The sequence below is a fragment of the Helobdella robusta genome (genome assembly GCF_000326865.2).
Source record: "Helobdella robusta unplaced genomic scaffold HELROscaffold_35, whole genome shotgun sequence".
Classification (NCBI taxonomy): domain Eukaryota; kingdom Metazoa; phylum Annelida; class Clitellata; order Rhynchobdellida; family Glossiphoniidae; genus Helobdella; species Helobdella robusta.
The window spans coordinates 434,265-449,534 of record NW_008704704.1 but is presented as its reverse complement, the minus strand read 5'-3'; the positions used below and the strand labels follow the sequence as shown (position 1 = coordinate 449,534).

The 15,270-nt window shown below is 34.5% G+C and overlaps 2 protein-coding genes across 2 annotated transcripts; one reads left to right on the top strand and one right to left on the bottom strand.

Moving 5' to 3' along the window:
- Positions 1–8,380: 8,380 nt before the first annotated feature.
- Positions 8,381–9,678, top strand: HELRODRAFT_175784 (hypothetical protein; the record flags this gene model as incomplete). Its single annotated transcript, XM_009023175.1, has 3 exons — positions 8,381–8,726; positions 8,870–9,246; positions 9,613–9,678. The coding sequence occupies 3 exons, from the start codon at positions 8,381–8,383 to the stop codon at positions 9,676–9,678; spliced, it is 789 nt and encodes a 262-aa protein (XP_009021423.1).
- Positions 9,679–10,621: 943 nt separating this feature from the next.
- On the bottom strand, positions 10,622–11,496 carry HELRODRAFT_175783 (hypothetical protein; the record flags this gene model as incomplete). The annotated part of the gene is made up of 2 exons (XM_009023174.1): positions 10,622–11,150; positions 11,285–11,496. The coding sequence occupies 2 exons, from the start codon at positions 11,494–11,496 to the stop codon at positions 10,622–10,624; spliced, it is 741 nt and encodes a 246-aa protein (XP_009021422.1).
- Between the last annotated feature and the right edge of the window lie 3,774 nt (positions 11,497–15,270).

The following is a 15,270-nucleotide window of genomic DNA, read 5'->3' as shown; positions in this document are numbered from 1 at the left end:
CAGGTACAGAGATTGGATCAGATCATCGTCTAGTGTTATGTAACGTCAAGATGAAAATAACGAAGAGACTAAAGTCAGGCGAAAATATCAAAAGAGTGAAATATTATAGCACAGAAATGATAAAAGAGAAGTTGAAAGACATCAGAAATGTAATAGAAAACAAATTGGATACAAAAACAAAGTACGATATGAAAACAAGAGTCAGTAACTTGGAGAAAGTGCTTAAGACTGCAGCCGAAAAATGCGAAGTAGGGAAAAACATAATAAAACCCTGGATAAGTGATGAAACTTGGAAACTCGTAGAGGAAAGAAGACAGCTGAAAGCAACAAAAGACAAAACAACAAAAATGAGATGAAATATAAACAACTGTGTTGCAAAATAAAGAAAAGTGCCAGAGCAGATATAAAAAGATGGATAAACGATAGATGCGAAAGGGTAGAAGCACTTGTTGGACAAAACAAAACAAGAGAGGCGTATCAGCTAGTAAGACAGTTAAAAGGAAAACTGAAGAATACGTCAAGGATTATTAAAGACAAGGATGGAAATGTTCTAACTGAAGGCCAACAAATCAAAGATAGATGGTCGGAATATATCAAGGACCTGTTCACAGATAAAAACACGTATACAAAGGAGGTGTTACAGGCTTTAAAAGAAAGAAAAGTAGTCAATGAAGAAGAAACGGAAATAACATTGGAGGAAGTAATAAAAGCAATGAAGAAAATGAGGAACAACAAGAGCACAGGGAGAGACGGAATTACCATAGAGCTGATCAAAGCGGGAGGACCAATTGTATGTAATGAGATTCACAAAATATGACAAGAAATCTGGGACAGTGGAAAATGGCCAGAAGATTGGTGTAAATCAATCTTGATCATGTTGCCAAAAAACCTGAAAGACTGCAACTACAGATCAATAGCACTGATCCCTCATATGTGCAAGATCATGCTGACGATCTTGAAAGAACGATTGGAGAAAGACATAGAGCAGCATTTAGGAGAGGAGCAGGCAGGTTTCAGAAAGGACAGAAGTACAGTCCAGCAAATCCTGATGTTGAGACTATTGTTGGAAGATGCGGGAAGCAGAGGTCAAACAACTTTTCATTGTTTTGTGGATTTTAAGAAGGTGTTTGATTCAGTCTGGCACGAAGGTTTGTTTCATTTCATACAATTATCATACGTGCACATTTTCCTTTAATCTTCTGATTGCTTGAACATGTAAAATTTTATTCCAATTAGTCAATAACGAAATTCAAAAAAAATAGTAATCATTAAATATGACATTAATTTTATATAAATCAAACGTTCAGAAAAACGTAGCTGTCTGCATTTAATTAATGTTCGAAACGATAGGACTCTTAGGTCATTTCTGTAGGAGCGCATAATTAAAACACAAAATCTATTACTTATCTAGATCCCCATCCAACTAGTGTGTGTTATGCAATATATGATTCTTCCTAGAAATGCGTTTGTAAGTGGCGTGGTGTGGATGAACAGCTTTGAGGTGCAAAAAGAAACACTCCAATACCCACATCAGCAGCATGTTACCGCGACGGAACATGACTTAAAATGTAATTAAAATTCTGTAGAAATTATTTTTGAAAACTTAAATAACAAATACAGTTTAACATTCTCACACTGAAAACAGCAACAAATAAGAAAAGTGGACTTAATGAAATTTTATTTCATTTTAGAATATCCATATATGTTCATTTTTAACATTTTCATCCACTACATTTAATAAAATGATAAAATATAGTCATGAAATTTCATTCAGAAAATGACGGAAAATCTTGTATGTAAAAAGATGTCTAGTGTTTAGACAAATGTATTCTGAAAGAGCCTTGAAAAATGATAATTATTATTCGATTTTAAACGCAGCTGTGCGCGAACTGAAATTTTATATCCGGATCGATTATAAGTGAAGTTAAAGTGAAACGTTCATTAATTTTGAACCTTTTATTCATTTTTTCGGTTTTTTATTTAAACCAATTATTTTTAATTATTGATTTATGTTCAAATTTATTTTGATCAACTTTTGCAATGTAAAGTTTTTGGTCATTAAATTTAGATAACCATCGTTTAATTTTAATTTAAGTGCAGAATCATAAAATATTATTTCTGATTAAAAGTATGTGTGTACAGTACATTAACGTTGGCAGCAACTTCCAACCATAATTTATTGCCAAGTGCTATTTTATAATCACTATTATTTATGCATGCATCCAACGTATGCATCCTTCTATTTTTTCATCTGAAAAGGCAGATAACTAAATTAGGATTTTCTGTAGCAAAAAAATATGTATAAAATATAAGTTTCTGAAAATCAAAATAACAAATAACTGCTTATAATCAGCACAATAAACTCAAATACAGTTTTGTATGATTGTTATGCGAAGTAACTGTTATGAACATGAAGCTCTGTTAAAGTTCCTTTGTAGATAACACGGCATGGAAAACTTTTTATTAATATTTAGGACCAAGCCAACTGTTACGCACGCTTCTATGTGAAAAGGTCGCCAGCAAAAGACCGTCGGACGTTAGGTCGCCCATTATCACGGTCGCCAAGCATTAAGATCCCTCGACAATAAGGTCGTTTTAAGGTAGAAAGGTCAAAAATATTGCTATTACTCTAAGTTTGAAAGTCTATGTACAAACTGCACTGAATTCGAAAACACATTCAACCAAATGATGGTCTAAGGAATAATGTTTTAATTTTCAAGATTATGACGTCGACAACAAAAATAAATGATCGCTGGTCTGTACAAAACTTAAATGAAAATTTTTACATGAACAAATGAAGGGTTTCATAAATTCTAAACATTGAAATTCAAACTATGTGCAATACCACGTAAATAATCGATATAATTAATCATGGCATAGTTGCCAACAGCTGCCGCTATTCTGACCAAAACATTTCTGTAAATTTTTTTACAGGGCGGGGCGGTTGTCGACCTTGAATAAGGTGTTCGATAGCTACTTGATTGTACTTCTGCACAGTTCTCAAGCTATCAATTAATTTACATATAATTGAATGACGTGCTCCAGCTACAATGAGTTGACGATGCCAACCCCCCACTGCGTTGTTCGTGCAAGGTGGATTCTTAGCAACTGCATCGAAGAAATTTGCAATACTCTAAACAGTAGTGCATGGATTGGTTGTTCAGAGCGAGTAATAAAGTCGTAGGTCAGTAATAAAATTGGAAGAATTTTTATGAGTCGATTATTATTATTATTATTATATTATCGGTTATTATGTATGCGGTCTTATTGCTTTGCGACTTCTGTATCACGCGACCTTATTTTTTAGCGACCTTTGTGTTAAGCAATCGTATTGTTTGGAGACCTTACGCTGGCGGTCTTTTGTCCGGCGGTCTTTTACCGGTGGTTTTTTAACCGGACACTTTGCACATGGTTTAATTGAAAATGTTTTGACCAAGCTAAAAATCTATCATACGTATATAATTCGTGATTATTAAAATAAAATTAAATTAAAATGAGTCTTCATGTGCATGCGTCCAATGAACCGCAAACACACTCCATGCCGCTGAGTAGACTTTTATAACGAGTCCTGTCTGTATAATACGTGCCATATAAACCACGAAAAATAAAAAACAGTATAATTAAATTTTGATGAATAAAGTACTTTGACATTTTTGGAATTGTTATAGTATATCATGTATAGTATCCGCAATCATATTAGCAAAATATAAACAAATTTTTCTTAAAAAGACAAATTGACTAACAATATAAACACTAAAGATAAACACTTAACACACACCACACGCACACACACATATAAATACACATACACACCGATCTTGTTTATTCTTTACACCTCTGAAATTATTGAGGCGATCGGATTACATGGTTTGGAGTGTCATGCATTTGCAGATGATATTCAGCTTTTCGTCACAGAATCCTATAGCAACTTTCATCTTGCAGTTGATCGTTTTGTTAAATGTTTGGTCGAGATCGAGAAATGAATGGCAAATAATCGTCTTAAGCTCAATCAAAGTAAGACGCAAATTCTTCTGGTTGGAACTTGGCAACAGCTGTCTAGAATTAAAATTAATTCAGTTATCATTGAGGGCTCAAATATAAACTTTATTCCCAAAGCTACAAACTTGGGTGTCATTTTTGATTCTAAACTGGCAATGACTGATCATATCAAGTTTTTATCTGGTATTGCAACCTTACAACTGCGAAAATTAAAAATAATCCGCAAAAGCTTAACCAAATATGTTATTCAAAGTTTATTACATTCGTTTATTCATTCTAGACTGGATTACTGTAACAGCCTATTTTATGGTTTGTCTGAAAAATCGTTATCTGTGCTTCAGTCAATTCAGAATCGGGCAGCTAAGATCGTGGTTGGTGCAAAAAAATTTAACCATGTTACCCCGATATTCAGAGAACTGCACTGGTTGATGGTCAAAAAAAGAATATTGTTCAAAATATCGACAATCATGTTCAAATGTATGAAGGGAATAGCGCCAGTTTATTTGAAAGAAATGCACGCACCGAAACAACTGTCTTTTAAAACTGTCTGCTTTAGGTCTGATGATAGCAACTTGTTATGTGTGACCCAAACCAACTTGAAAATGGCTGAGAAGTTTCTCAGTATGTGGACCAGCCGTTTGGAATAGTCTACCAAGTTATCTAAGACAGCCCGAACTGACAGAAAAATTGTTCAAGAAATTATTGAAATCATTTTTGTTTTCATTATAATATTTGGTTTATCGTAGCAATTCAATAATAATTATATTATATTATATAATAATTTTTTTAATAATAAAATGTCAGATATTAATACAGGTGTCCCGCAAGGATCAGTTTTGGGGCCCATATTGTTTTTATTATACACATCTGAGGTTTTGCTAATCATTGAGTCATTTGGCCTCAAAAGTCATGCTTCTGCGGATGATATCCAAGTTATACTCAAATGTAAACCTGAATTTTTGGAAAATGAAGCTCCTAGATTGATTGCATGTTTGTCTGAAGTTGACAACTGGATGTCAAGAAACAAATTATCAGGTTGGTGCAAAAATAATGTCGGTTTTCTACCATCCATTTTAAAATGCAATAAATTTGCTTTCATTTGAGATATTTAATCAAAATAAGAACCATCACAATCTATGCACATTTGCAACAAGGAATTAAATTATTGATGCCTGTAGCATAAAAATCAGGGGTTCTAGAGGCGACAAACTGTAAGAAGGCATTTTTTGTAGCTTCTTCGGTTTTGAAGCACTTTTCACGCAAAAAGTTCTTGAGGTGTTTGAAAAAGTGGAAATCTGTTGGTGAGAGGTCTGGTGAGTATGGTGGGTGAGGGAGAATCTCGCAACCCAACGCGTTCAGTTTTTTTAGCGTTAGTTGTGCGACGTGTGGCCTGGCGTTATCGTGGAGAAGGATCTGACCCTTTCTGTTAACCAATGCAGGACGTAGTTGGCGTAATTTCTAGTGCATCTCATCAATTTGTTGGCAGTGCATTTCTCCATTAATCGTTTGACCAGGTTTTAAAAAGCTATGGTGAATCAATCCAGCTGCAGACCACCAAACTGTCACCATTAACTTTCTTTGGTACAATTTTGGCTTGGGAAAGTGTTTTGGACTTTCATCATAGTCCAACCACTGAGCTGAACGTCGTCTGTTATCATATAAGATCCATTTTTCATCACACGTCACAATCCGGTCAAGAAACGGATCGTTTTTATTACGCAGAACAAGTGAAGCCGACACCTCAAAACGCCGAATTTTCTGATTTTCGTTCAACTCATGTGGAACCCACTTGTCAAGTTTTTTAACTTTACCAATCTGTTTCAAATGACGAACTACTGTTGTGTGATCAACCTTGAGTTCATTGGCAATTTCTCAAGTAGTTTTAGCTGTGTTTGCGTCAATAATTTCCTTCAGTTTGTCATCATCAATCCCGGATGTTCGCCCGCGACCCTCTTCATCTTGGAGGCTCATGTCACCAGTAAGAAATTTTTTAAACCATCTCAAAAGCACCGACGTTGCCCCATGCTTCCACAATATTACGAGTTGCCTCTGCCGCATTATGCCCGAGTTTAAACTCATGAAGCAAAATAATCCGAAAATCACGCTTAGACAACATTCTCAAATATCGCTCAAAATCAAAGACACTGAATAGTTGGACCAATTAATTAATAAAAGCTAGATAGAAGAATAAATAACCTTCAAAATGATATATAATGATCAATATATTCAATAAACTGTATTTAAAAATTTAGTGATGAAAAATTTATTAACATAAAACCGACATTATATTTGCACCAACCTAATAAAATGGAATCAAAATAAAACAAAGTTCCTACCGGTTGGAACATGGCAGCAGCTTAGAAGAATTGGCATAAATTCGTTACATATTGGTGGTCAAGATGTTAAGTTTTGTGAACAGGCCATTAATCTAGGTGTTATTTTTAACTCAAGATTGTCGATGATGTCGGGTATGATTTCATCATCATGTACGTATCAACTTCAGAAATTGTATCGGATTCGCAAGTATTTGGATGAGGCCTCTACACGTACATTGGTACATGCATTCATTCACACAAGTTTGGATTATTGTAATACGGTCTACGTCATAAGTCAACATCGATTCTCCAATCCATTCAAAATAGGGCTGCTAAGGTTGTTGTGAGAGGTTTGAAGTTTGATCATGTAACACAGATGTTAAAGGACCTTCATTGATTAAATGTTGAAAAAAGGTTGATCTTTAAAGTATGCTTAATGATGTTTAAAGCAGTGATCAGTTACTGGCGGTATCAACTTGAGAAGTGATCATTTAAATCTAATGACTGTTAACATTGCTTTATTATCTACAGGTGCGAAAAATATTGCTGTTTCTGGTTCAAAGGTTTGGAATACTCTACCTATTAGTTTTAAGAATGCCGTGATTGGACAGGAGAACTTTCATGAAGAATTTAAAAAAATATTTGTTTATTTTGTAATTTTAGGAACTTTTAGAAAGAATTTGAAAACATTTGTTTTTTCAATAATTTTTATTATTGTTGCTTTTCAGTCATTTTTAATTTTGTTAGCTAACTACTGATAGCGTTTTTGAGAGACTTTTTTTCCATGAACTCTTCTAAATCTTAAAGTTGGCAAGCCAAGAAATTTCAATCGATCCGAGTAACAAAGGCCTTTGCACTCCTTGACAATCTTGGTTGCCCGTTTCTGAGCCCTTTCCAAATCGTCAATTTCTTTTATTTTTCAAGAATCACATCAAAATTTATAAATCAAAATAAATGACTCTTTAGTTAAATTTTTAAAGTTTCTGTATCACAATCCTAAAAGAACAAAACATTTATTAATGACATTATGTATATACCTAGAGAAGCTCAGTGAACGTTCAAATAAAAACCCCAAATCATTTACTTCACCACAAAAACCCAAGTTAGAATTATTAATATTATAACACCAATTATTATCCAAACACGAATGACCAAATTTTATAGCTGTACACTTTTCAATATTCAAATCGATTTTCCATAACATACACCAATCATACAATTTATCAAGATGTTTTTGTAGCACTAGTAATCTATCATCCACATATCTCATAAAATTAAACATTTTAACATCCTCCGCATAGAAATACATTTGAACAGAACTATCTTTCACAATATCAAACATGTCATTCACATACACAATAAACAAAACCGGATCTAAAACAATTCCTTGAGGCACTCCACTGCTAACTTCAAACCTTTTAGACAAACAATTATTCACTCTCACACTAGAAGTTCTACTACACAAATACTCCTTAATCCATTCAACCAAACAATCATTCACACCATAACCACGCAATTTATTAATCAATAACACATGTGGCACTCTATCAAAAGCTTTAGTAAAGTTTGTGTAAATAACATCAACATCCAAACAATTATCAACTGCACTAGTCCAACAATCCATCAATTTCAACAACTGGAGAATTGTTGATTTCCCTTTCACAAAACCATATTGTTGCCTATAATCTAGTAAATTGTTTTTATAAAATGGAACTCAATTTACTAGATTATAGGCAATATGGTGGAAATCGGTGGATATATATATATATATATATATATATATATATATATATATATATATATATATATATATATATATATATATATATATATATGTTAATATGTTATATTGTTAATTTTGGTATTAATTTATAGTTAAAATCAGGGGAAGTATTAATATATTTTTATTTTTAGGATTAATATTAAAATTAATTAAATATTTCGAAAATTAATTAAATGGTTTAAACTGTATTGGCAATATATACGTTTGTTATTTTTTTTCTGTTGCGAGTTCGTACGATTCCAAAGGTTGTTTTGTATAGCTATTTGTTATCTGGAATTTTACAATGGCGAGTAAATGTACAAAGTGCGTAAAAGTTACTAAAGACGGTGTGCAATGTGTGCAATGTTTTCAATGTGAAAATATTTTTCATGCAAAATGTGTTGGAGTAAATGATGACGTTGTTGAGGTAACACGTACTTTGTTGAATTTCAAATGGTACTGTGATATTTGTTTGAAGACGGTATCCAACATTAGATTATTGACAAAGACAGTAAATGATAATAACAATGAAATCAAGTTGAAAGTGGATCAAATTAATGCTGCGAATATTTCGTTAAAACATGAACTGGACATAATCAAAAATATGATTAAAGATAATGATTCAAAATTAGAAAAGCTTGATGAACCAGGTTCCAAGTTAAGTGTTGAAAAGTTTAAAGTTAACATTTTAAAAGTGAATTGCAAAAAACATGGGCAAGTGTTGTTGGCCAGGAGGTTAAAAAAGGTATGCAAAGCATTAATGTTGAAGTGAAAACAGTACAAAAAACATTAGATGAGGCACAGGAAATAAAAGAGGGAGAAAAAAACATTATGATGTTTAATGTAACTGAAGGAGATAATGACAGAGATCGAGTCAAGGAAATAATCAAGAAACTGTCGAGTGATATCAAAGATTCTGATATGAAGAGAATAATAAAACTGGGTAAAAGGGTTGAATCAACAAATAGGCCAATTTTGATAGTGATGGATAACATTTCAGCTAAAGAGTTGGTGATGAAGAGTTCATACAAACTTAAGCAAATGTCTGAAGAACTTAGTAAGATATGGATTGCCAATGATCTGACTGCTGAACAGAGGAGTGAATTGAAAAGTTTGATTGCTAATGCAAAGTCAAGAGAAGCTGCATGTACGGGAGGTTTTTTATACAGGGTCAGAGGACCTGGGGGAAAGTGGCGGATCGTGAGTTTCAAAAAGTCATAAAAGGTAAAGGTAAAAGTCATAAGAAAAAAAATGGTTGTAAAATGCTTAACAATGTTAAAATAGGACTAGGGCTTTTGAATATTAGGTCAATTTTGTCGAAATATGATAAAGTGTATGAGGTAATTTGCGATGGTTTGGATATCTTAGTTTTGACTGCAACATGGCATGGGTCCAGTAATGAAATTGCTGTTAGGCGGGCAATGCCACCAGGTTATAATTTCATTTCAATTCAGATTGAATTATACATTTTTTTTACATTTGACATTTTATTCATCAAATCAAACGGTGAAATCAGAAAAATGAAATCAATGAAAGGAAATGATCTGGAAATCGAAAAAGAAATCTGGACTTTTTGTACTGATCACCGGTGTCAATTTGTAATAATGATATATGAGCAGATTTAAACAAATAAAAGAATTCAAGGTACTCAAACACATTATAAAGAGTAATTCTAATATTTCAAAACTGTTCCAAAATATAAAACATAATTATAAAAAAAATTCATTATACCCAAACACAATATAATGTAGGTTATAGATATTTCAAACAGTAATTCTAATACTTCAAAATTGTTTTGAAGTTTAAAATATAACAACACTTTGACTAACTTCTAAATTTTGAATCTTATCTTATGGAAATACCACGCCAGAAGCACATACACTCACTCACGCGCACAAAAACACGTAAACACACACCTGTTCAATTCACACACACTCACACAAGCACAGCACTCATTCACACACACTCACACAAGCAACCACATTCACACACACTTAGACACACATAATGCTTACATGAACATGCTTTCCCAGATAACTAGACGGTGGTGTCGGGATCTAAGTTTGTTAAAAAGTTACGTAGCTTCCTCTTAAAGAGTTGTAGGTTTTTGATTTCATGTAACTGAGGAGGAAGCAGTTCAGCCCAAATTTTTGGTCCAGTAAGTTTAATACTTGATGAAAGTGATTTAATACGGGTTCTTTCCAAAGTTGCCCACAAACCTTCGTGCCAGACTGAATCAAACGCCTTCTTAAAATCCACAAAACAATGAAAAGTTGTTTGACCTCTGCTTCCTGCATCTTCCAACAATAGTCTCAACATCAGGATTTGCTGGACTGTACTTCTGTCCTTTCTGAAAAGAACGACACTGAGTTACAAATTTCATCCATTTCTGTTCTATCAAAATCAAATCTATCATGTTCGTTGTTTTTCCATCTGGTGATTCCCATGTCCATTTTTTTTGTATTTTGTGTTTTTGTATTTGTTATATACATTTTTTGGTCCTTTGCAAATTCCAGCAGTCTTTCTCCTCTATTATTTCTGTTTCCTATACCGCATTTTCCCACGAGTGATTCATTTTTGGAGCATAGGCCACTACCACACCAATGTCTCTCGGGTATCCCTTAAACCTCGCATACATCATTCTTTCATTCACTGGATTGTACTCCAACAGTGCTTTTTTTGCTTTTTTGCCAATAACCATTCCAACTCCATAGACGTGCTCCCTCTCTGTTCCAGACCATAATATCTTCCCACCTTCCATTTCTCCATCTCCTGTCCATCGGACCTCGCACAAACCAACCACATCATATCTGAATCGTTCAAGTTCTTTCTTCATCAACGCGTAAGCCCCTGTCTGCCACAATGACCTGACATTCCAAACTCCAACTGTCAACCCCATCTTCAGTCTATCTTTCTGGGACTCAGTAGCATACTTTACACTGCAGCCTCTAGTCCCCAAAGCTGCAGCGCGGACCTTGTTCGACCGGGCGACGTCCGAGCCGGTATGTGCATACTTTTTTTGGACTACCATCGTGTTATTAGCGTTTTTACAACAGTCAACTCCTAGCAAGCTCCTGTCAACCATTCCTTTCTATCCGGACTTTGGACCGGCACCTGATATTACTGGACCGCAATTCAGGTGGTGGAGTGTGGTTTTCTGTCTAGATTTGCTCCCATAGTCTTTCCCATGAACAGGTAACACAATGACCTGACATTCCAAACTCCAACTGTCAACCCCATCTTCAGTCTATCTTTCTGGGACTCAGTAGCATACTTTACACTGCAGCCTCTACTCCCCAAAGCTGCAGCGCGGACCTTGTTCACCCGGGCGACGTTCGAGCCGGTATGTGCATACTTTTTTTGGACTACCATCGTGTTATTAGCATTTTTACGACAGTGTAGCAAGCTCCTGTCAACCATTTCTTTCTATCCGGACTTTGGACCAGCACCTGATATTACTGGACCGCAATTCAGGTGGTGGAGTGTGGTTTTCTGTCTGGATTTGCTCCCATAGTCTTTCCCATGAACAGGTATGCCGCAAGGCAGTGGAGGTTTGAAGTCAGAGTTTTCCTTCTCTTAGGTAAATAGCCGACCAAGGCTAACGAGCTTCACCTGCCCGAAACAACTGGCTATAGATCTTGGACTTGGTTAGTTAATATTTTGGGACCGAAAATTATATAAGAACATTTGGAATGATTTAGTAGTAGTTTATTTGCCAGAAACCAGTTGGAAAATCCTGATAGTTCTTGATTGATGATGTCTCGGCAGTTGTTGAAGTCGTCTTGTGTAAACAAAATGTTCGTGTCGTCGGCAAATTGTACACATTTGGCTAATGAAGAGACGTTACAAAGGTCATTGATGTAGACTAGAAATAGAAAAGGACCCAGTATGGATCCTTGAGGAATTCCATTCTGGACATGAGTTTTATTTGATTTGAAGTTATCGATATAAACATATTGAGAACGCAAGGAGAGATAGCTCACCAACCAATTGAAAGCGATTCCCCTCACACCATACCACTCAAGTTTTTTTAGGAGTATGCTGTGGTCAATTACATCAAATGCTTTTGAAAGATCCAGAAATAGGCCGACAGATTGTTTTTTGCTATTCATACCGTTTAGGACATGTTGAGTAAAGTCTAGGATAGCAAGCTCCGTTGAATGCTTGGCCCGGAAGCCGTATTGGCTGTTACATATAATGTTATTGAGATTGAAGAAAGAATTTAATCTGATGTACATTATATTTTCCAGAATCTTGGATAAAGGAGACAACAGAGATATGGGTCTGTAGTTATTTATATCATCCAGGAATCCTTTTTTATGGAGAGGAATAATTCTGGATATTTTGAAGATATCTGAAAAAATTCCCGTTGATAATGATAAATTGAAGATGTGGATTAAAGGTAAAGTTGTGGAATGGATTATGTTTTTTATTAGGTACATGTTAAGGCCATCATCGGAGTAACTGTTTTTGTTTTTCTTTTTACGGACAATAGATAGTAATTCGCGTTCAGATACAGGGTTAAGAGATATGGATTGAGTTATAGCAGGACCCAAGAGTTTCATGAGGTCAGCCTTACCCGGTAGGAGTTTGAAAGAATGTTTGCTTGAAACGTTTGCAAAGTGTTCGTTCAGACGGTTGCACATCTCCTGTTTGTTGTCAACTGTTTTGCTGCTTACAGTGAGTTTGGATATGGATGAGTTGGGCGGTTTTTTGTGCACATCTTATCAAATTCCATTTGGCTTTGATGTCGTTGGGAGAATTACTGAGTTTATTTGTGTAATATTCTCGTTCTGTTTTTCTTTTAATGGTTGTAAACATGTTGCGGAATTTTTTATACTCAGAAATATTGTTTGGAGCAGGATTACGGAGCCTTTTAATAAAGAGCTTGTTTTTTTTATTGGATAGTTTTTTTTATGTGTGTTGACCCAGCTTTTGTTTTTTGGTTTAACAGGTAAAAATGGAGCAAATGTATTTATCGCTTTATTGAGTATGGCATATAGCTGTGATAAGGAATCATTAACATTGTCTACCGTGATCACTGACGTCCAGTCTTGAGCAGATAACGAATGGTTGATGTCATATAAAGATTTTGGAGTCAGAAGTCTGGAGTATTTTTGTCGTGCAGAATAATTAAGTTTATTGAGGTTAGATGCAATGGTGAAAATAGGAAAATGGTCTGAGAAGTCAGATAAGACTGTTCCAGAAAAATGAGTAGTCATATTATTTGTGTAGATATTGTCAATTAACGAGGAAGAGGAAGACGTAATGCGTGTGTCAGAGGTTACAAGTGGAAAAAAGTTGTACGGTGATAGAAGGTTGGAAAAAGCTGATACATGAGGATCAAAAAAAATTTATTAAGATCAAGATTGAAGTCACCGATTAAATAAGATTTATTGGGAGGTTTTAGTGTAGGTAAGATAATTTCAAGTTTGCTTAGTAGTAGATCAGGGTTGGAATTAGGCGGTCTGTAGATTGCAATTATCTGAAGTTAATGCATATTAACTGCGATGTCGACAGAAAGAAAGTCAATAACTTCATCATCCAGTACGGCTTCGCAGTTAACTGAATAGCTGATTCCCTGTTTGATGAAAATCCCGACACCACCACCTTTTTTGTTAGATCTGTTTTTAAAAACAAAGTCATAATTAGGCATATTAATATATTTAGCAGTGTCATCATTTAACCAGGTTTCAGAAATTATGATAAGTGGAAAAAATTTGAAAGGGAATCGTTTAGTATTAACAAATCTGCCATTTTATTGAACAAACTATGACTATTGGCATGAATAATAGATAAATTATTATCAGTTTTAAAAAAATTGTTAAGTATGAAGTTGTTTAAATTGTTTATGGTGTAATTTTGAAAGTTGTTGATAAAAATGTCTGAAAAATTAATACTGTTATTGGATGGGTTGACAGAAACTAAATCAGAAAATGTATCGCTGGAATCAGGCAGGTTAGTACATGGAGATTTTTTGTGTTTCTATTCATGATTGGTTATTTGTTGCTTGGCCTTTTTTTTCATTATGCAACGCCATTCTCGTACAATTATATTTTTGGGTATGATGTTTGGATCGTTGATTTTAGGAGAATCTATTTTGTCAATGCAGACACGAAACATTGATGAATCTTGGTTGTCACGATTGGTGTGGGGAACTTTTGATGGCTCGGTATTTTTAAATACCGGTTAACATGATAACACGTTAATCCCGCATGATGATAAAAATTCGCTGACATCGCTGGCTGAACATTTCTGAATGTTACTCATTGAGTAGACACGTTTGTTGTACAGAACTTTATCGGCTTTTAGTTTGCAGTCAACTTCTTTTTTACCAATAATTTTTGGAGCTAACGTTTGTTTGAATTTGTATCTGCTTTAATGTTGTTGTTGTCAGTGTCGCTGTTTAATGCGCGCGGGCATTTATTTTTTCTGGTGACAAGAGTGAACGACGAGTCTTCGGTCGGGGTTCTTGAAATATCGGACCACAGGGGTTTTCCAAGCTGGACGGTAGAGTTGACAAGTGGAATATTCTGTATAACAGTATAACAGTAGGTTTAATATTTTCCGAGTTGGCAGTTTTACAGTTGTTTTCAACATTAATATTTGACAACAAACTTGTTTTGTTTTTTAAGACTTGAATATCGTGTTTATTAGCTTCAATTATATTGTTTAAGCGCACCTGTTGAGAGTGAACAATGTCTCTAATTTCGTTTTTTAAATTAACAAAATTCAAGTTAGCTATACTTTCTAACTTTGGAATTTTTACCATATTATAGCTGACAAATATTGAACATTTGTCTAACATATTGTTAGTTTTCAGATATTTAAAAACAGAGAGACATTCAAGTAATTTGTCCTTTTTTTTGTTCCCGCGCATTTGTAATTTGTCGTTGTTGTCCAATTTTAAATTTTCAATATCACCTTTCAACAATTTAATAGCAGTAATGATATCCTCGTTTGTGTAAAAGTCAGATATGTTGTTTATAAAAGTTTCATTATCAATTAATTCGATAATAGAGCAACTCGTTAATCACAACAACACGTGCCGCCATCTTGCCGGAAAATGCAATGCGCATTATGTCAAGATGCTCGTAATCTTGGTGTTGTATTCAATGGTAATATGACAATGGAGTGCCACATAAAGTTGCTAACTGGTGAATGTCATCGACAACTTCGCATGATGAGGGCTGT